At 35.4% G+C, this 22037-nt stretch overlaps 2 protein-coding genes across 3 annotated transcripts in view; one reads left to right on the top strand and one right to left on the bottom strand.

Moving 5' to 3' along the window:
• Positions 1-1786: 1786 nt before the first annotated feature.
• Positions 1787-4925, top strand: LOC107094822 (SPRY domain-containing protein 4-like). The gene is made up of 2 exons (XM_015390676.1): positions 1787-1947; positions 2801-4925. The coding sequence occupies exons 1-2, from the start codon at positions 1815-1817 to the stop codon at positions 3340-3342; spliced, it is 675 nt and encodes a 224-aa protein (XP_015246162.1). The 5' UTR covers positions 1787-1814; the 3' UTR covers positions 3343-4925.
• A 1655-nt stretch (positions 4926-6580) lies between these two features.
• Positions 6581-22037, bottom strand: part of LOC107094826 (glutaminase kidney isoform, mitochondrial-like) — a 17965-nt gene continuing 2508 nt past the window's right edge. Inside the window, exons 2-18 of one of the 2 annotated variants that reach the window (XM_015390681.1) lie at positions 21441-21528; positions 19922-20043; positions 16555-16684; positions 16404-16483; positions 16138-16301; positions 15869-15927; positions 13566-13598; positions 13414-13472; positions 13249-13315; positions 12675-12725; positions 11827-12003; positions 11045-11176; positions 10503-10595; positions 10338-10399; positions 7985-8061; positions 7811-7874; positions 6581-7660 (exon numbers count right to left, since the gene is read on the bottom strand). In XM_015390681.1, the coding sequence (XP_015246167.1) occupies positions 7639-7660; positions 7811-7874; positions 7985-8061; positions 10338-10399; positions 10503-10595; positions 11045-11176; positions 11827-12003; positions 12675-12725; positions 13249-13315; positions 13414-13472; positions 13566-13598; positions 15869-15927; positions 16138-16301; positions 16404-16483; positions 16555-16684; positions 19922-20043; positions 21441-21528 (1480 nt within the window). In that variant the 3' untranslated portion in view covers positions 6581-7638. Of the gene's footprint in view, positions 7720-7810; positions 7875-7984; positions 8062-10337; positions 10400-10502; positions 10596-11044; positions 11177-11826; positions 12004-12674; positions 12726-13248; positions 13316-13413; positions 13473-13565; positions 13599-15868; positions 15928-16137; positions 16302-16403; positions 16484-16554; positions 16685-19921; positions 20044-21440; positions 21529-22037 lie in introns of both variants that reach the window. The other variant, XM_015390680.1, reaches the window with a different exon arrangement.

A 22037-nucleotide genomic window follows, 5' to 3' on the forward strand; every position in this document is an offset into this window, starting at 1 on the left:
CATCCATCCATCCATCCATCCATCCATCCATCCATCCATCTATCCATCCATCCATCCATCAGGGTCACAGGGGCTTGGTGCCTATTTCCAGCAGTCTATGAGCAAAGGCCCAGGAGAAGTCACTAGTCCATCTCAGGTGAGAAGTAATTTGTGCATTAAAAACATGTTGCATCATTACATGCTAAACTTGGTGTTTTTACACAAAGAGCTTTCTCTGGTATATCAATTATGAAGCTGCTGCTCTGATTGCAGCTAAGTATAAAAGAAGAGAACAACAACAAAAAGATGTGTGAGCCATAGCCAAGTTAAGAGATCAAAATTTTACATTTAACCAAAGGAAATAGAATAAGATTTTTTAAGTGCTAGAATTTTTTCAAACAGACAAGCTGCAATATACATTATCTTTATGATTTTTTAAGAGCTTATATATAGTTGGAGAATAAGATTGATGTTGTATAATACAATTATTTTTGTCTCTTCCTAAAGAGCTAAAATTGAAAAAGTGGGATGCAAAAAAAAAAGGTGGTTCCTGAGAGATTTTCAGAACTAAAAAAACGTGATAGCGGCCCAGCAAAACATTATTTATTACTGCCATGTTTGAATTATAACCATAAATTACCAAATATATCTAGTTTCTAGTCTGATACAAGCATTTCATGTAACAGTAGTTTTACACAAAGTAAAATGAAGCACATCTATTGGAACATAATAAGTGAGAAAATGTGTGACCCTCTTAGAATATGTCAGCTTTAAAAGCAAACACTTATTTGTTTTACTGATAGTTTTAGCATTTTGCCTTTTCTCTTTAAGTTGAGGTTGGTGCTGTTCTTTATACTCATTGAATAGAATAGAATAGAACAGAATGGAATATAATAGAATAGAAAATCCCTAATTCTCCCACATTGGGGAAATTCTGGTGCTTACAGCAGCAAAAAGATTATAGAAAAAAAAATTTGTCAGACAACTGTGGACCATAGTATAGAAAACAATAAAACTGTGGACCTGCATACTATAAACTGTTGAAAATGAGCTGCAAGTGACAAGCTTTGAACAAGTTCAATATAAACTAAGGCGAATCTTTTCTCACATATTACTGTTTTCAAGCACACTATTTCCTTATATAAATGCATATATTTCTTAATTTTTTTAATGTAACTATTTTAGTTGTTTTTTGTATTACATTTTTCAGTAGTGATCTGCTGAGAAAACAGCTATATATATATTTTTTTTTGCATTTTAAACAAGTTTATGGTTTTGACAGGAGTTGTATATCTTTAAAATAGGTCACAATGTTTCTTTTGTGAATTGCTATATTTGTATAACCTCAAACATAAATCAACACATGCTTTGAGGTGAAGGTATATTGTGGATGTTAATCATGCATGCATGACTGACATACATTAAGATTTGGGGGAAAATCCCATTTTGAAAATTCTACATACTAATAATCCCAATATATTTCCATAATTTCACCATAGCCTTTAATTTAATGTATATATTTTTCTTTGCCACAAGTAATGTCATTTAATTTTTTTAGTTCCTTAGTAATTATTCTTTTTTAGATGTAAAAATATTGACTATTATTCGGAATAGTTATTAAGCTTTATAACTTGCCACCCTTACATTCTTTGACGTAAATGTAATTAAATGTCAATTCAAGCACAGTATTTATGAATAACGGCTTCTGTCCATGGTGCTGATGACGTTAATGTAAAATCCCTCTCCAAAGCTGCAGAGGGCGCCAGAGCCCAAACATCGCGACACTTCGTCAGCAGAAGGAGGAGCAACGTGTGAGCAGCTGCAGGAGGAAAAACATGGCGATGCCCGTAAGAATCTGCCCTTTCTTTCGCTGGACAGGACGGATAGTGTCCTCACTTTCTGCAGGACACATTCTGGAAGTCAGTCTGCCAGCGAGGAGGCGCTTTATATCCACCTCAACGGCAATCAGTAGGTTAATGTTTTATGAAAGTTAATTATAAACTGTGTTAACATAGAGGTCAATGTCCGATATTAGGGGCAGCTTAGTCTCATAACAAATAATAAAAGAGATAAAAATCGATGCATATTTAACTTAGAAAATTGGAAAATATCTTCAATCATTTGTTGTTGTATATTACCAAAAAACTTTAAATGAAGACAATGTAGGCTTCATTACAAACTCCAAAGAAAGAGATGCTCCTTTACTATGACTGTAGGTTAACCAGAGTGTTTAAAAGTATCAAAAATAATTATATAAGTTTATATGAAATCTTGTTAAAGGCAATTTACTGATTAAATATTATATTAAATATCATTATAATATAATATGACTGAGTTTGATTTTTAAATAAGCTTCTTATCATTGACTTGATTTAAGAGCTGTGAAAATAATAATGGTGAAATATTATTTATGATAAAATAATAATTGTGAGATTCGTGTTTAAGAAGAGCCAAAATAAATGGGATTGGATGAATGTGTCGCTAAAAACTACCAAACTACTCGTTTTTAGAAATTAATTTAAAAAAATTGGTCTGTGCAGTGAGCTATTTCTGTCATTTTTACCTTCTAAATGTTGTCTAAGTTGAAAACCCATCATCACATTGCTTTTGCAAAAAGTAAACTTTATGTGATTATGCTGTGATCCGCTGCTTTAGTAAGATAATACCATAGTTCATAAAGCCTTTTTAATAAGTTGAATTTCATAAACTGTATCTTTTTACCTAATTATATGTATTTATTTATATATCAAGGTATAGACATTTTATTTCTAAATTATAATTAATAAATATTAGAAAATAAACCTGCTATGTTTATTTCTAGACCTTCAGTTCAGGCTCGATGAACGCACAGCTCACAGCAGCCTGGACCTCTTCAAGAAAGACACCGGCATCATCTACCGCATGCTTGGCCTGGACCCCTCCCACGTTAAAGAGGACCCCGAGCGATTCCGAGAGTGGGCTGTCGTGTTTGGCGACAAAAAGATAAGCAGCGGACGACACTATTGGGAGGTCACGGTTAAAAAGTCCCAGGAGTTTCGTTTGGGGGTCGCAGATGCACTGATGTCCAGAGACGAGTGTGTGGGTAATAACAGCTCCTCCTGGGTGTTCGGCTATGCTCAGAGGAAGTGGTTCGCCATGACCAACAGTAAGGTGGTTCCTGTGACGCTGGTGGGAAAACCGGATCGAGTGGGGATCCTGCTCGACTATGAAGCAGGGTTCCTGGGGCTGGTGGACATTGAGAAACCCAGAATCATTCACACTATCAAAGCTGAGTTCATGGCTCCTGTGTGCCCCGCATTTGGACTTTGGGACGGGGAACTCCTAACGCATTCTGGTGTGGAAGAGCCAGAAGGCCTGGAATGAAGATGTGTTAACAGATGACTGCCATGGCTTATCAGGGCAACTTTATTATTGTCCTAAATAAATGTGCCTGACATGCAGCAATAGGACTTAACTACAGATGATAATTAATACTGTGGTCCACTATATCATCACATCAAATGATGCAAACTCATCCTGTGGTCTTTCTTCAAGACTTGAGCTCTTTTGTACTTGTAATGGAATTTGTCTCAGACACTAGATGAGGAAACAAGAACGTGTGGTTTTCATAATCATTGGCTGCCTATATTTTCTTATGCCTGTTGCCTGTGGTGGTTTTCTCCACACATATACGACATCAAACAGAACAGAACCTCATTCTGTTCAGATTCAAACCATATACTTTTTAATAAAATAACTTCATTGAAGTCTTCCACATTTTCTTTTTTTATTTACAGCAAGACATTTACATTAAACAGAAGAATTGTACAAAGATTATTCAAAAAAAAACTACTTATTTGTATACACAAAAAGACTCCTAGGTATATTTCAGTTTATCATATTATATATATAATTTAAAATGCATATGTAAGGTGCGTTTGTATAAACTACTAACCCGTATGTCCACATGAATCTAAATATTTTAAGATATACTGCTTAAATGCACAGTTGGATTTTTCTATTAATTTTAATAAGACATATTTCCAGAGATGCACCAATTGGGTTTTTTCGTGGCTGATACTTGCTTTGGGGTTTCTTTTATATCTGGCCTGCCGAACCTGATTTTCAGATACTTATACGTTTTTTTATTTCTTTATTTTTTTTTTAAGATTATAAGACTAACGAGCATGAAAAAAATTACACGACCATCACTGTTAATGATCGGAGTCTGTAACCTTTATATTATTTTATTGAACTCAAACTTGGATCGAAGTGTTTGCTGTTATTTAACATAGTCCCAAAAAATTGGAAATTAATATTTTGATTAATGCATTGCTGCATGCAGTGGATCTCAAAGGTACAAACTACCCTTTTTTTAGTGTCCAGATTCTTAACATTAATAGTAAAATCATCATGAATTGTTTTCCAAATAGTTTCTTATTTTTTACACATCCTGTTCAATTCAGTTTAAAAAACAAACCAACCTATAGGTGGAAATGCAGAGTAAGACAGTGTTACAATATGATAAAATCAATTCGCTGACTGATCTGCTGTATTTGACCACATGTGGAAATAAACCAGGTATGCTGAACACTATTCTTTTTATCTAAATTCAAATCAAACAACTTTGCAGAAGAACATGATCTTAACTTTTTAATTCTCATCTCCTTTCCTAAAATATATTGCTGTGTTTTTCAGTTGAACTGCATGAAATAAAGATCATATTAAAGATGGGAGTGCAGAAATAATTTATTTTAGAGAATAAATATTTTTTTTTTTTTTTTACATTTTAAAAATGAAGAATCCTAACAGGATATTTAGAGAATCCCTGTATGCCCTGGTCTTAACAAGCAATGAGATACTGGCTAAAACTGGCTGGTTGAATTATTTTTAACAGCAATATTGGCCCAGAATCTCCCAATTGATGCATCCCAATAAACAAATAAAACGACAAAAAAAAAAAAAGGTATAAATCTATACAGAGTATTAAAATCCTAAACACCACAGTGAGTATTTACATGTCAACAAAAAGAAAATGACAACACAGCTGATTGAGATCAAAACAAGGGGACTGACATGCATGTTATTTGCTCAACAGAACAGGCTTCAGTAGCTTTCCCCCTTTTAAATAAATCCTTAAGGAAGCACCTATGTTTAATTCTCAGAACATACTAATTAAGGCCCTGTTCACACTAGATGAATCTCCTCTACAAATTTAATTACTTCTAAGAAGGTGGTTAGATTACAGCAAAATGAGAAAACCTCCCTCTGTGTGAAGGCAATCAGGAAACAGCTGCAATTAGCAGTCAATTGATTATTTCCTACTATTTTTTGCACTCCTGTACTCTCAGCATGATCTGCAGATCAGCAGCTCATCCCAGTGTTGATCTCATTACATGACATTCCAGACTTTCATCAGGAAGCTGCAGTGCCCTACAGCAGTGATGTCGATCTGGTCCTCGGAGGCCAGTGTCCTACTTGTTTTAGACTGATTCCTGCTGCAAGCAGCTGTTCCAGATGAATGAATGACTTATTCAGCATACCATCAAGCTCCAAGACCTTGCAGCTGTTTCTTTGAAACAGGTTTGTTAAACAAGGACAGCGTCTAAAAAATGAAGGAAACTGGACGCCAGATCTCCGTGAGATCACTCCACCATGTTGCTATCTGTATATATATACGTATATATATATATATATATATATATATATATATATATATATATATATATATATATATATATATATATATATATATATGTCAGGTGGAATCAGGCAAAAATGTTTCCTGTGTATTGTGTTGTTCTGAGGATATCGGAAAATATTGTATTATATTTACATATTACATTTTTATATATAAATTAAATTAGAATATATTACAAAATACATTACAGTAAAATTCTATTTACAGTTTTGATTTAGGTAACTTAATAAGATCACAGGACTGCATTCAAACTGTGGTCTAAATCAGGGGCCACCAAACTTTTTAAAGTCTCAGCCATAGGCTACCAACAATGACCTATGACCTGGAGGGGTTGGAGTCTACCTAAAGTTCATCCATAATAAACATATTTTTATTGGTTCCTTTAATTCATAAATTTCTTTTAGCGAATGCCATTTTGAAATCTCTATACATGCTTAAATTCTCTATGATGACATTCTCCATAAAGATTTAAAAAGAAGAAGAAGTGGAATATAATAAAATTTTAAACTTAGCCCACCGGTAAGTTTTCAAAAAACCTTAAGGGCACCCCATGAGGTCCTTCGTGAGCCCTGGTCTAGATATTTCTGTCAGTCTCACAGCAACTACCACATCCAAGCTAGTATACAATATGGAACAGGGTACACTTCTCTCTGGATGGGATTCTTCTATTCTTATTTCCTGGATGCTTCTATGGTGATGGAGTTTATAGAATGGAGTTTATTTGTTCCAGAGGTGTGGTGAGTACACAGCAAAAACGATCTAGAAATAAGTTTTAAAAAATCAGAAAATAAAGTGTATTTACACTTAATTTGACTGGGTAAATAAGATGATTTGCCAATGGAATGAGTATATTAACTCCTAAAATAAGATAATTTAATAGTATGCATTTAAAAAAAGACAATGTAATTGTTTTTCCTTATTTTAAATGTAAATTATTTCACTCCATTTGCAAAGTGTCTCACTTACCTCCTGAAATCAAGAAAAAATTCCCTTATTTAAAGAAAAAATAACTTATTTAGATTTAAGATTTTTGCAGTCTAGAGACAAAGCAGCGCCACATCCAAGAGCATTGCAGTGACTCATTCAAAGCTTCAATAATTATGTTATCATGGCAAGTCCTGATTTAAAATGTCTGAAGACCGAGCCATACAGGTGAATTCTGAACCCACTTTATGGCTATGATAACCTTGCTGTCCTCATTCTGCATTTAAGGTGGCAAAATGCTGCTATCCGGATAAAGAATCAACACAACAGTTTAACTTAGGTTTTGTACAAACTGGAAACCCTAATAGCATTTTCTATTAGGAGAATTACTTCATAGTGCACTATAGAAAAAAACCCTTTCCAATACTCTGTTATTGATTTTGAAGTGCTGTACAATGATCTGATCTCAGTGTGAAAGGGGCCAAAGTAAAACATACCTATTTGGATTTCAAAATAAATAAAGCCATTTTCAAATATCTAGATCTTGGTAACATTTACAAGTTACTGATGCACAAAAAAGAATATTACTACTGGTACTAGTAATATTATTATTTGTCTTACAATTATTTGATTGTCTAATACTAGACATACTAAACCTTTATTCCTGACAGATATGCCATTGCTTTCTAAATACTGGCATACTTTAACTACATTTAAAGAAAAAAACACCCCCTTTTTAAGTTGCTGTACATTCTTAACAATAGTTATAATCTTTACAGCCTTTGGTTGGAAAAAAAAATTCAGACTCTTCAGTTCCTATACTAAGAGTAGGTCATATTTTTACTAATGACTGGCCATTAGGTTCCTAAATTTTATGATAGACAGAAAATTCATCGGTTGTCTTAGTTACCATCTGTCCCATATTTAATTTCTGGTATGCAGCAGAGGGTTTTCAATCCAAACCTCTATGGTGCTTTTCTTAAACGCTGCTCTTCATTGAGTCCAGCACGGCGCTCTGCTCCTCTGTGCTGATTCTTGAGTGTCCATCTGTGTACTCATGTTGGTACTTTTGCAGGACTGAAACAACAACATCATGGCCAAACTGCATGGCGTCATCGAGGGGTGTGTTGCCCCATCTGATAGACAATGGCGTGAAATGGAAAATGATGGACTGTCATAGTTAGTAAAATGAGTTAGTATCAGATGAACGGTGAGAACTAAACCTACCTGTCTTTATTGTAGGGATTCACTTTACATATTTCTGTCAGAAATATTACAGCATCCTGGTGGCCTGGGAGGAAAATAAGGTGAGCAAAAAGAGCACATTTTAAATGCCGAATTTTTGAGGTTTCTCAATGCAGAAATTAGATAAATGATCAAACTAATGATGTTAGGCGTTACCTTCAGCAGCAGCAACATGGAGAGCAGTACGAGAGTCGTAATCCCTCTGCTCCATGTCAACAGCTGAAAGGGCAAACCTGGAGAGAGGGTATTGCATAGAAATATTACTTACTGTGTACTGCAAGTTGAGTTACAAACAAGCTTCAAATGAATATGTAGGATATTTAAAGCTGAAATAATTAGAATAATATCAAAGTAGATTAATAGTCCAGAGATCTTTGCTTTAATTTATCAGTTGGTGTTTCATAATCAACAGCAAAAATCTCTCCACATTCGGTAGGTCATATGGGATATGAAATATGTATCGCGGTAGAAAACAAAAATGACTGGATCAACCTCTGCACACTGTCTTAACCACTCAGCCTGATCAGTGGGAGATTGCTCCTCCCCAAATGTAGGACCAACAGACTATTGAACTCCTTTGTTCCTCCAGCCACCAAGCTGTACAGCTCCTCACTTGGGGTCAGGAGTGGAGCTAGATGGGAGGCCAGGGGTGGCTATGGCCACCATTAGCCAACCGTTGGCCACTTCTGTTGCCATCCCTACCATTATTTCCCCTCTAATACAGATGGTGGCAGCAGTAATACTCAGAAGTGGAATGTTCCTACTAATTTAACATTTTGTTTTTTCATATGTTAACAGTTACTTGACAACAAAAACACTATGTTTATATATCCACATCAATATACTAACATCAAAGATGATACATACAGAATCATGCTCTTTTCAGAACTACATTTTGTCTTATGTGGGGCAAAGAGAAAATTATGTCTGAGTCTTCTGTGAAATCCATTTAATGTAGATATTAGTACATGTAAATATTATTTTATTCAGAACGATAATTGATGAAAGTAGGTAAGTAATGACAATGAATAAGATGTTTGCCGGAGAACTCAAACCTGAAAGACTTTTTATTCCACTACACCTTTAATTTAAACAGCATGGATTTTTAAATATATTAGTATGTTTGTTTGCAAAGGCTGTAGGAAAGTATAGTTACTCTTTATTTAGAAAATAACATAACAGTGTAGATCAGAGATGGGAAGTAATGAAGTACAAATACTTCGTTACTGTACTCAAGTAGATTTTTCTGATATTTTTACTTTACTACTTATTTTTATGGCGACTTTTTACTTCTACTCCTTACATTTTTACTCAAATATCTGTACTTTCTACTCCTTACATTTTAAAAAATCAGTTCGTTACTTTAGTTTTGAATCATTTCAATGGAGTTACCGTTATTATTTTTCACGTCATCAATACCAAATTCTAATTGGATGGGAATCTACAGTACTTTGCATTTGACGCACCACTACAAGATGAATCGACAGATTCGGCGGTATTCATTGGCGGCAAATCATTGCAGCTTGGTGGCGGTGGCGTTAGCATAGTAGTATGGACGACGAGATGATTGAAAATGAACACAACGGAGATCTAGTCCTATTGGCAGACATCCATTTAAAATGTAGGCAACGGCATGAAAAAAGTGGTTTCTACTTTTACTTTTATACTTTAAGTAAATTTACAAGCCTGTACTTTGTTACTTTTACTTGAGTAAAGAAGTTTAATCAGTACTTCCACTTTTACCAGAGTATTTTTTAACACAAGTATCTATACTTTTCCTCAAGTACGGAAAGTGAGTACTTTTGCCATCTCTGGTGTAGATTGACCCTGAGCTTCTGGCTCCTATCTGCTGTCGGCCACCCCTCAGTGTTCATTGGTTATTGCCTGGCTACCCTTATTAAAATCTTCTGGCTACGCCTTTGCTTGGGGGAAGGAGGAGATGATAGGAAGAGGGACAAGGGTCAGCAAGCCCCTCCTTGGACATCTTGTGCAAAACATTACCCATTGTCATTCATGTGCAATATTCTTCTCTCTCACTGTGCAATAACACATGCCAACTACTGTGCAGTCTGTGTAATTTTTTACTTACAGTATTGATATGGTTAATACATGTCTGCAGTACAAGTGCAATAATCTAAGTCAACTACTGTGTAGTCTTTCCTTAGCTCTCTACTGTGCAGAAATGTTTATATCTAAAGGAAACATATTACAGGACATTAAAACATTTTTATGCTCTTTTGTACCTTATACACTGTTTTCATATTGACTATTGTATTTTTCAATCTTTCAACTCTTACCTTTGTACTCTATATAAGTTACTGGAACCAGAATTTTCCTGAGAGAGTAATCCCAAGAGATAAATAAAGTTGAGTCTAAGTCTAAGTCTCTAAGTCAATTATTATAAACTAGCTTTTCTCCTCAGTGGTAAAACTTCTATGACTGCAAGGTTTTTGACACTTTATCAAACTATTGCTGAAAACTTTGAAGTAAAATGTTTGTTCCTGCTCACCTTCTCAAAGCAGAGACATCACCACTGTATGCTGCAAACATCAGGTTAACGACTGATTTGTTCTAAAGGAAAGTAACAATAAAAAGAAAGGTTTAATATTTTCCAAAAGGCAGAGTTATTCAGGCAAACAGGCAGATTTTAGGTCACTTGTTGCACTGAACTCACCGGATCATCATCTGTTCGTCTCCTGGGGTCATGTTTCTTGGTGAAGTGCCTCAGGTTGTCATAATTGTGAAAGTTGAAGTAAGAAACAAGTTCCTTTTAAAACAAAGCACAATAAATTATCTCTACATTAAAATACTGGTATGTTCAATATGGCAGAAAAATGTGTCACAATGTGAGCCTTTAATATCAGTCAATATCAGAGTTTTGTTTACCTATTTGAAATAAAGACTTGGAGAAAAAAGCCTGAATTTAAACTGTTACTCTAACCCTATTTACACGGAACCGGTCAGTCCCACCACCAACATGGCTTAGTTTGCTGGTGAGAGTTTCAGGGATTAAATCAACCCCCCCAGATTACCATGTGCTTCCAGATCAGAGTTCAGTGGAATCATTAAAAATGTTATGGGATGCATTCTCTATCACTTTGGCCAGGTGTCTATAACATTATATGCCGGCATTGATTTATTAATCAACCTAAAATCTAAGGTGTCTAAAGGTTCAATTATTTAGGATAGGGAACACGACACCACAAGCTGATCTACCTGACAGAAGTGGATTCCTCTGACGCTGTTTCCAAGCCGATCCAATGGCGGAGACCAACACAGCAAGCCCATGACATTGGGGACCACCAACAGAACAGCACCTGAAACTCCTGATTTTGCAGGCAGCCCCACCTTCACATGGAGAAAAAAATACAGTAGAAGACCAAAAGAGTCAATTTTGCTTCCACTTGGATGTTTGTCATTTATTTTTTTGGTAGGTTAAGATTTTTTACTGGTTTACATGTGAACAGGTTTGCTTTAATCTGCAATGAAATATTAGTATATTTGGAGCGTTATTTATGCATATTGTGGTCTAGTTTCAGGGTGTCCACCAGATCTTTCTCATCAGAATAATGATGTTTTAATATGTGCCTGGATGTGATTCATGTCTCCCGTTTTACTGTAAAAATTTACTAGATAAGATGTCTTCAACCTTTGTCTTGTGTAAAATTCCCCTATGGTCTATTGCATTGAAAGAAATGTGTGAACGGATGCTTCTAGCACCTTTAGCTTTATTAGGGGTGATCATTACTTCAATGCCATTTGAGTTAATAGATTAAAAAATAGATTAGACAATAGTTGGAAATAGCATATTAATTGAATAATTTAGGTTATATTTTAACATTATAATAATCATCTTTCTCGATTAATAAACAAATTACAAAAAAAGAGAACAAACAAGTAATCAGTAATTGACTGTTTGGGAAGTTGAAGGTATTGTTTGTTGTACTTTTCTGGCTATATTATTAAAATTCTCAATAGATTCATCTTAGGCCACTTACATGAAAGGCAAATTGCCCAGAAAAGTCATACATCCCACAGGAATGCATCAGACTCAATGTGTTGCGAACAGCTTCGTCACTTAGCACACGATCGCCGGTGATTGGACAAATGCCTCCGTTGGCCAGCGTGGCAGCCATGACACTTCCAGACTCACATGTTACCTCAATAGAGCACAACTGGAAGGGAGATGCATAAAAAGATTTTAGCTCACAAATATTTTCACATTTTCTAAAAGCCTCAGATGCAAGGAGGTCTTTCTTATGAAAGAATGAAAGAAACTAAAAAACATTCTTCCCTTAAAAGTTTGAAACAAGCCATAATAATTAATGCATAGATTAAAAAAAATATGACTGCACAACTAATTCTGTAATTATTACTGAGGTGAAAAGATATTTGCATATATGTTATTAATCTGAACCAAATGATTTCCCCAGTATTTATCTGTTTGACAATAATATCTTAAAAACAAGTTGGCTTAAAAAATCTGTGTTGTTTGTATATTCCAAAAGTATCACACAAGGCTAATTTGCTACAGATTTGTTGTGGTTAAAGGCCACCTTTTTGATCTTTTAGCATTTACACTAACTAAGGTCAGCCCTTATTTAAAATCTATACCAATCAGTCAATGCAAAATATTTATTCATCAACATAAATCTAACAAGTTTTTAACACACCAACAAAAGAGTTACATTTCTAAACACACCTAAATAATGTTTGATCATGTTCTCCACTTTTAATTTACTTTTACAAATCATAAACCACAAAAAAAAAAAATCCTATTTATTTAAAAGGAAATCAGTAAATCAGACAAAAGTAGTCATTTATAATGCTGAAAAAAAAAAGTCACCTGAAAGTAAAAATCCAGGGCTCCAATCATATCTGCATTTTCTGGGAAGCACTGCAAGAATTGCACAGTTAGCACATATTCAGATTTAAATCCAGGCTTTTTTTGTTTTAACTTTCCTCAACTTACTCAGTTTGAGGTTAAACGACAAAATTGGGCCTATATCCAGTCTTATCATTTTGAACATTTAAATGTATTCTCTAATTAAATAAGGACTAATTTAGATTTGTAGTTATTTACTTGTAGCCCAAACCTGACTCATAAAAATCAACACACATATACATTAATTAAATATTGTCATATTTCCTTGTCTTTTCAAATTTGAAGATTGGCTAAGACAGTAACCAGTCTGCGTTTTATTTGCCAGGGAAAAACAGAAAGCCACAAGTACAATCTTAAAACTCCAGTTGATCAAAGAGTAAATATATGGTAGGAAAAGTTTGTGCCATTGATAAAAATATAAATGAGATGCTGATTTATGCTTGTTTTTTTATACATATCACCATAAATGCTAATAATTGTGCATGGCATCATATATAAGTAACAGTACCAAACTAGACAAAAGAAGAATGCAAACCTTTTTCTCTTTCAGGTAATAGCCGATTGCATAATTTCTATCTCCAGTCTCCCTCTCTGACTGAAATCTGCAAAAATACAAAAGTTATGAAGAACACAATTTCATTAGGAACATGAGCAGAAAACTCCTCTGTTTTGGTTTTTGGTTAAGAAACGCAACCCTTACGTGGCATTGCTGAATCCCACATATTCAGTGCCAGCCATACGTTTCAAGAACTCCATCACCTGCAGAAACAGTTTATTTAGAGATAACTCAGTCAGAAACCAGGCTCAGAAAGATAAGTTTAAATGACCCGCGACTGAAAAAAGTTTACTTACATAGTCAAACCTCTCTGCTTTATTTGAATGAGGCTGCAAAAAGGGGAGAAATAAAAAATATTACCCAAAGAGCATGTTTGGTTGGGTGTCATTATGCAACAGGGTACATTTCGTTGATGAGTGCGTCACTGCATGTGGCCACATGCTCAGTTTGGCCTGTTACGGCTGAGCTTATGGCTGAGCTTGAATTTCACACACCAGTAAAGGATCAGTAGCAGGTCAAGCAGCTGCCAAGAAGGAGCTACAGTCATTTTCAATTTAGTGACACAAATATTAATGGAAGAGACGTAAAATAAATGATCATTTAGCACTTTTGTCCTTTGACCTCTTTCTTTTCTGTGGCTGTAAACACAGAGGAAAAACCACAGCTGGAACTTTGTTTGCTTAAACATAGTTTTACGCACATGCAGAAAGCAAATGGTAAACACACCCTACTTCCTAGCTGCTGTAATTGGCCCAGAGCACACACACCCCTGTTGTTGAACCCAAACAACTTCGATCCCCTACTGTCAAACATGAGATGCATTTGATAAGATGACCTTCATACTATGATTCGCTGGTAAAACTGACTGCTAAAACACAGGTTCACATTAGGTACTATGAGTAGGCTCAGATAATACTAATGTCATGTATGTCACTGAACTAATACCGTGCAATGCTGACCTTTAAGATGGATCATCAAAATTTTTATTTCAACAAATAATAAAAAAGATAAACTTTTGTTATTTTTTATAATCTTTTATTTTATGTTATCTTTTGCTCAATATGTTCTGGCTCCTCTTTGACCTTTAGAGCCACTGTTAACTATTTTTCAAATCCAGCTGAAAAACCTTTTCCTCTTACCGAGTGACAAACTGGGGAAATATGATTTAGTTTATTAAGACAAACTGTTAATAATGACATCATTTTTCAAGGCAAATTGAATTATATCAACCTAGACACACAAAGCTCTTGGATGCTCATAAATGTGATCAGGCACAACACTATAACAGACAGCAAGATGTCATATTTCAGCCTGAGGCCTTGGTCTAATATCATGATTGGAGAAATGACCAGCTGTTTTGTCATAGCTCTGGCTTTCCTTTGTTTTGAAAAAATCATTACTGACAGTCAAGTGTTTATGTTGTAGCAGAATTTCAGCTGTTTGAGCATAAAATATTACCTTTTAAGGGAATAAAAGGCAATTGGCTTTCTTTTTTTCTTTTTTTTGTAAATTAAAAAACAATGGGAACATTGATATATGTCAATCCCTTCACATTTGCCTTCCAGAATAAAATTAATCAGCTTTTTTCTAAAATGTATTGATGTCAAACTCTGAGTTTTAGGTATTATAAACAAAAAACCCACACCAATCTTTACAGGATAGTTTAAGAACCCAGATACATGTCCAGGAAATAAGTTGTCCAGTGCACAAAAATAGTAAAGCAGTCTGTCTTTGTTGGGGTAAGAGCATGCATTCTGATCAAAGTGAAAAAAAAAGATTGATAATGGGTAAATTTTAACCCCTTGAAGCCTGAATATATATAAACATGTAAACAATGTTTTTTATTTGCATTTGTTACTGAAATTAGATCACTAGATGTATATTTATCTAAAAAAAAATAAATAAAGAAAGAAAATCACTGCTAACATACATGGTCATGGACCAGTCGTACCAAAAATAAGGGCCCGCCAAAGGCTCCTAGATCCACGCTGAATATGTAATAGGAGGCATTGGGGGAATGCACATGCTAACATTGTTTTCCTGCTCTGAAAACATGTATTTATTACAGAAGTTTTGGAATCATTTAGATGTTGTTGTTGTTGTTTTTTTTTGTTGCTGGACTTGGATACAACTGCAGCTATTCAGAGGATCAGGTGTTGTACATACGCCTGATATTTATTGCTGTTCTATCAGCTTTTATGAGAGGTGACATCCAGCTACCAATTTAAAGATGTCAATTTCCCTATAAGTGCAACAAAGTTCAACAGTTTAACAATCCATTTTTAGTTTTGCAGTCTATCTTCACTCCGTTCTCAGATATTAGAAAGATTTTTTGATAGGAAGTTCATGTTTGGTTTATGGATGCAAAGTAATCATCTTCTTCCCTACTCTGTTTTCTTATTTTATGTACTATTGATACTTGATTTTTATTTTTATTTTTTATAAATCAATTGAAAACAAAGTTGCCTTTATTGTTCTAAACATTCTGTTATGTTTTTATTAAAAAACAAACAAAAGCAACAGCAGAAAACTCAATACACTTCTGTCAATACTGCATGTCTATTTTTTTAAATAATTAAAAAAATACAGTAAATAGTACCTTAAGCAAAGAGCTAATGGTGATCGCTCCAGCATTCACCATAGGGTTGTGTGGTTTATCTGCACAAAAGACAAAAGTACTGTCACATCTTTGCCATTCTAAGTAGAAGGTGTATATTTAAAAGTTAAATAGCTAAAGGTCAGACTGACACTGAATCAACAGAGCTAAAGGGGATGTGATAGTCAAAGATTAGTCATGTTAATGCTAGTGCTTATTTTTACTGTTTTGAATTGAAAAGGTGACCAGAGTTGATTACGTAAATGACTTGCCTTCCTCGTTTAGCGACAGTTTGTTGAACTTGAAGCCACTGGGCTCCTTGCCAACAAAACGGTGAACATGTTCACTGCCGAGCTCGTGCACGGCGATGGCGTACTCCAGTGGCTTTACACACGACTGCAGGCAGAAAGGAATCTTGGTGTCGCCCACTGAATATCTGTAAGACAAAAGGTCATGAGGTGAAATCACAAACAAGAGAATTCCTCCTAAGGCTGCAAATATAAAACACAGTGTATGCTCAAGAGTGGTGCTGTGTTACCTCTGTCCATCAATGGTGCATAGAGATACGCCCCACAGCTCTGGGCTGAACTTTGCCAGCTGAGGAATGTAATCTGCTACCTGAAGACATGAAACACATGAAACCGCTCTGCAGTGACTAAGCAAACAGAGGCTGCATGTCCCTTACTTACATGTCCCCCTCCTTGCTGCTGTGCACTCTCAAAAAGCCTGTTGATCTGGAGGCTAAAATCCTCAAAGTCAGGGATGATAAAGTTTTTTCTGAAAGCGTTAGTCAGCAGCATGATGTTGTTCCCAACACACCTGTAGAAAAAAGGTGGAGAGTTAACAATTTCTTAGTAAAGAAACATTTATCAACCTGGTTTCCCTTTTCTGATTCACAATTTATAGGGAATAAGGTAGAACTTTCCTTCTCCTTTTAAGAATTTCAACTGCTATATTCTATTACAAAATGGTTGCAGCAGTCACTGGTTAGAATGTAAAAATATTGGTAACACACTAGTTCAGCAAAGCTAAGGCACACTATAGTACATTCCACAGTTATTAACATTTACAAATTATTTCATTAAGGTAGCTTTGCATTACATTAAATACAGTTGAGCAATGGGTGGGGCGGGTGATTGAAATTTGATTTTCACATTAAATCAACCCTCTTTTGTTTTTTTTTAATAATATTTCATGTTATTTAAAATTTATTAGTTTTCTTAAAACATCCATAAAGGTTTGTTTTCTAGGGTTAAGAGGGGTATGAGAGAGGTACTGTAGTATCACAGTAATAGGACACAAGGATATAAAAAAGGTGAAAAAGAAGAATGACGTTAAAAGAAGGATGGAAGGACAGAAGGGCAAAAAGCCACAAGACGGAAAAGTAAAGGTTTTGGACAGGAAGGAAGGCAAAAGGATAGAGGGGATGAGGAACTTAAGAATGAATACCACCATGGGACAATAGGAGAGGAAATAAAGCCTGATAGTAAAACCACATTTGTGTGCACTGGTTTTGTTTTTCTTATTAAGACGTAATAATATGACAAAACTCTGCATGACTTAAATAACATGTTTTCTATATCTGGCAATATGAAAGTAAATTGGTTGCTTCTTCTTTCTCTAGATTATTTTTATTTATTATTTATTTCATAGGAACAGCATATAAACACATTAATCATTACGAAAAGAAGATCTGATTTACACCCGATTTAGAAACAGCTACTATTCATCTGCAGTCCCTGAGCAGCAGATAACATTAATTCAACATGTGTACAATACATTCGACCCCATACACCCATTTACACATCATATACCGGTTCATTTACAGGCCTATAAACAGCCATTCAGTCAACAATATAAAATCAATCCTGTGCAGTTTTTGCTACTTGTGATTTTTTTAAACAACCTTTTTATTCAATATGGGATTTTCCCCTGCTGAATAAATCCTTGTGAAGGATTGCATAATTTATATTGATTTGTGTTAGCTTGTGCTTTAACGAAGAATTAGGTTTTATCAGGAGCACAAGTAAGTGTGGGTGATGTTGTTCCCTTATATATTCACAATCTATTTATTTCCACTGTCTACATTCACATAAAAAACACTTTTACATTTAGTCTTATTTGGAGATTACTGGATGAGGCCAACGTCTGAAACTGTTGCTATAACGGGTGAGCAATGTTGCATGCTTTCAAGGAATGGTAATAGTATATTCTCCCTCAGTTGGTCTAAACTAAAATATGCAACCATGAGTTCTAGGTACTGTTAGTATGAGGCTTTGACAGGAAAAGAGAGGGTTTATTTATACAAGCCATTTCAGAAAACTAACAGAAGACTGTTCTCTCTATTTCCAGCAGAATATTTGTGATGAGGCCTCCATTATTTTAGGAAACAAGCAGAAACATTGTGGCTGATTAGTTTAACCAGAGACAGTAATATGCTGCTGCAGAACAGAAGATGAGTCTAAGTGGATTACACATCAGTTAGAAAATTATAGTATTAGGAAAGCAGGGAGTGCGGTGCCTTTCAGCCTGCTAATTTAACTGCCTGTCTGGAGCTCAACCAGAATGATGCCCTTTCATTAGCAGCCTAAGAGACCCCACTATCGTTCTCTCACCTCAACTGGTTTGGCTGGCATGCATGCATGCACATGAATTTGCCTCATAGCAGCTGTCCCCTATAAAACGTCCGTGTCTGTCAGTGTCCAGGACTCAAATAGTGCTGGCCACAAATTACCTCTCTTACATAACATAAAAACATTAGGCCATTGGCCTAATCTAACCTAACACCTTTTGCTCATTTATCATGTTTGTCCCATGCTTTAGGGACAGGTGTGTCTGTTTTAACCTTTGATTAGGCAGCATTGACGCACCAAGAATCTTTATTGAAATAAATCCATTCGTTGTTTTCCTTCTTTTCACATTCAAGCGCATCTACTTACCACTCTGCTTATGGTTTCTATTAAAAGTTTTCACACTACTTAGATTTTTTTTAATCACATAATCTTACAACATTTATAAAGAAAAAAATTAGGTTTTTTTTGTTGTTTTTTTACAAAAAAAATAAAATAAAAATCCAGAACAAACATAATAAGCAATGTATAAGCATTCAGCCTCCAATACTCAATACTTTAATATTTTATAGATATAAATTTGGAATTAGAGCGCTAACTTTTTTGGACTGTCTCTTAAACAGCTTCCACATCTTGAGAATTAATTTGACACACATAATCTGTCATTAGCTGTTTTTCAGAAGCCTTGTTAGAAACTCTCAATTACACTAAGGTTCGAACTTTTATTCAGCCAGCTTTACATGTGAATACACATTAAATTGGCCTTATGAATAGTATAGTTGTTTTTTGAGAATAATGAAGCTCAACCTCTGGTCAAGTATTATGCCGTCTCCAGAGTTATTTTTTTTGTATTGCTGTCTTTCAGCTCCATCGTCGCATCAATTCTGGCTAGCCTCTCTGTCCCTGCTGCAGAAAAGCAAAGTGGCAGCATGTTTCACCATGGGGATTGGGTTTTCAGAGGTGTATGCAGTGTTCAGTTTCCAAACACGTAGAGAATTGTACAACAATTTCATTTATTTTGTCTCACCGGACCAGAACCTTGTCTCAATGTTTTGTTGATGAACTCAAATGTCTTTCTTTTTGCAACTTTTCAATAAGGACCAGATTAATTGAGCTCATCTATTCGTTGTTGTTGTCAACAGATTCTTCCACTTTAGCTCCTTTAGGGCCACTCTTTAATGAATGTTCTCCTCATTCATGTGGCCAGAGTGGGTAAAAGCCAATGGTCTATAAGAAAGCTTTGGATATTGTTTTATAATCTAACTCTGACTTAAATTACACAGAGTTCATTGGTTTTCATGATGCTGTCCCTGACGTGCTCCAATAGAAGGAGATTATTTTGCCTCCTCTTTATATTTACTTTGGGTCATTAGGATCAATTTGCACTAAAATTATTGGAAGCCATCAGCTATGAAGAGACAAAATGCAACTAGTTTTCAAAGGGGCTGTATTTATGTCACTATAAGTAAACTAAAAATGTTCTCACCTTCGGAAAAGTTTTTTGTCCATCATGACTGGTCCCATGGAATCACGTGTCAACTGTCTCATCTGATGGACACAGTCCCGCAGTCGAGGGTCAGATGTTAACAAACCTGTTCTTCTTAAAGCCTGTGGACAGGAGAGGAAGGAGATGATTGAAATCACTCTTTTTTAAAAGGGACCTGGGGGTTTGGTGATAAATGGCAACTATCGCTGCACTGGCTCTATTGTATTAAATGAAAACCAACAGATTCTGCTATCAGCAGCAGCAAGCTTTGTAATATTGGGTTTAAAGCTACAGGTGTGCCTGCAAGGAACTGAGGAGGGCAGCAAAGTGGATAGCTGCCAACCTTCTCCTGCTGCTGGTGTCACTGACAGTGACAGCAAAAATGCACATTGGTCTATTCTGGGGATACCATGTGCACAACCCTCATGACTACAGAAGCTTCAGTGGTTTTTTTTTATTATTTACTCATCACAGTTGATGAGTGCTTCAAAGTTCAAGCAGACCTGACTAATGGCTGCAAGCTCGCTGTTTAAGTTATTGGATTTCTGTAAGAATCTTAACCGCAACACAAGTGTAGGAAGGTTTGGGCACTGTACAGGCTGTTCCTGAGGTTACTTAGGTGTTATGTGAGTGCAGGAGTATACTGACATGGTTTTTATTCACCTCCTAAGTTTAATAAAACAACCCTTTCTAATCTGGAACATAATTATCATTTACCCCAAAAAAGTGCTTAAAATGTGACAGCATTCTTAAACCAGATATGTACCTAAAGTATCTTATTAAGATTTCAGTTTTCTATGTCGATTTTCTTTTGTTGTTCTCATGCAAACAGTCTAGGCAGCTCTTTCACCAGCTATCTTCTGCCTGAGTCACCTTCACAAACACCTCCAGTCATCTGTGGTAGAACAAGCTGTCACCTGTGTTGACACATGTCTCCTGAACGCATGGCTGTTTTTAAAATGACCCAAGTTTCCATAGATACTAAGTTCCCCAGATGTCAGTTTTTTTTTTTAGCTTTGAGTATCTCAACATAGTTATAACATATTCATATTCTTATTACAATATTTGTTTTAGAAAAAAAAAACCTCTTGGCATTTTGCCTGCATGCATTCCATCACAGATACAGATATTTAGATTTGTTATGTGGGAAATCAGGAGGTTAAAAATTTTGCTTCATTAATGAATGATTTGAGAAAGCTTAGCGGTAATGGAAATGACATCATGGATTACTCCATGTTAAAAACAATCTTTCTTGCTGTTGTTAATTCATTGACTCTGCAGCACCATGGCTGGTATATTTAGACTGAAGAAGATGGACATAAGCACCCTTTAAAACATCCCTCGCAGCCAGCAGGAGATGCTTTGGATTCCTGTTGTGGGGTATAATGTTTCTCCCAAGGTTAATCTAATAAAAGCCAAAGGTGTTCTCAGGAAACAACTTTGTAGCAGATCGCCTTTATGAACATGTTCACGTGTACTTCAAGATCTCATATCAGTACTTGCTCATATGCTGACTCACAGAGATGAACTGAGAAGCTGGGATCATCTCTTTCCCGTCCGTGATGGTGTAAAAAAGTAGGTCCTCCATGCTGGACATGAGCCTGCTTCTGTAAAGAACACAACAAATGCAGTATGGTTTGATCTTAAAGCGGGCTTTGTTCCAGTATATCAAGTCAAAACTATGAGCAGTAGCTTAAAGTTTATGCCAAAACGTACTCTAGCAGTGAGGGTAATGGCACTTAGCCAGATGCTGCCCTCAATCCTGGGCTAAGGAAGTTTGTTTATTAAAAAGGCATAAAATAAAACAACGGGAGTGACATAAATCCAATGTAGCTCCTTGCCTATTATTCAAGGTAAATTATCCAGAAGCAATTACTTACAAAATATTACTAATTATCAGTGTGTGTGCAAGAAAATCACACCTCAGGATCAATGTATTTGTTGCAATAAATCCTTACCACTTATTATTATTATCTTGTTGATATATTTTCACTCCTTTAGAGTTTTCAAGGGGGACTTTTGAATAGAAGCTTTTTTATGAATAATAATGCTTACATAGCAATAATAAATATATGCAAATATCTTTCTTAAAGCCAGAAAATGATCTATATATATA

This window comes from Cyprinodon variegatus, unplaced genomic scaffold, assembly GCF_000732505.1.
Source record: "Cyprinodon variegatus isolate N-32 unplaced genomic scaffold, C_variegatus-1.0 Scaffold508, whole genome shotgun sequence".
Taxonomy (NCBI): Eukaryota; Metazoa; Chordata; class Actinopteri; order Cyprinodontiformes; family Cyprinodontidae; genus Cyprinodon; species Cyprinodon variegatus.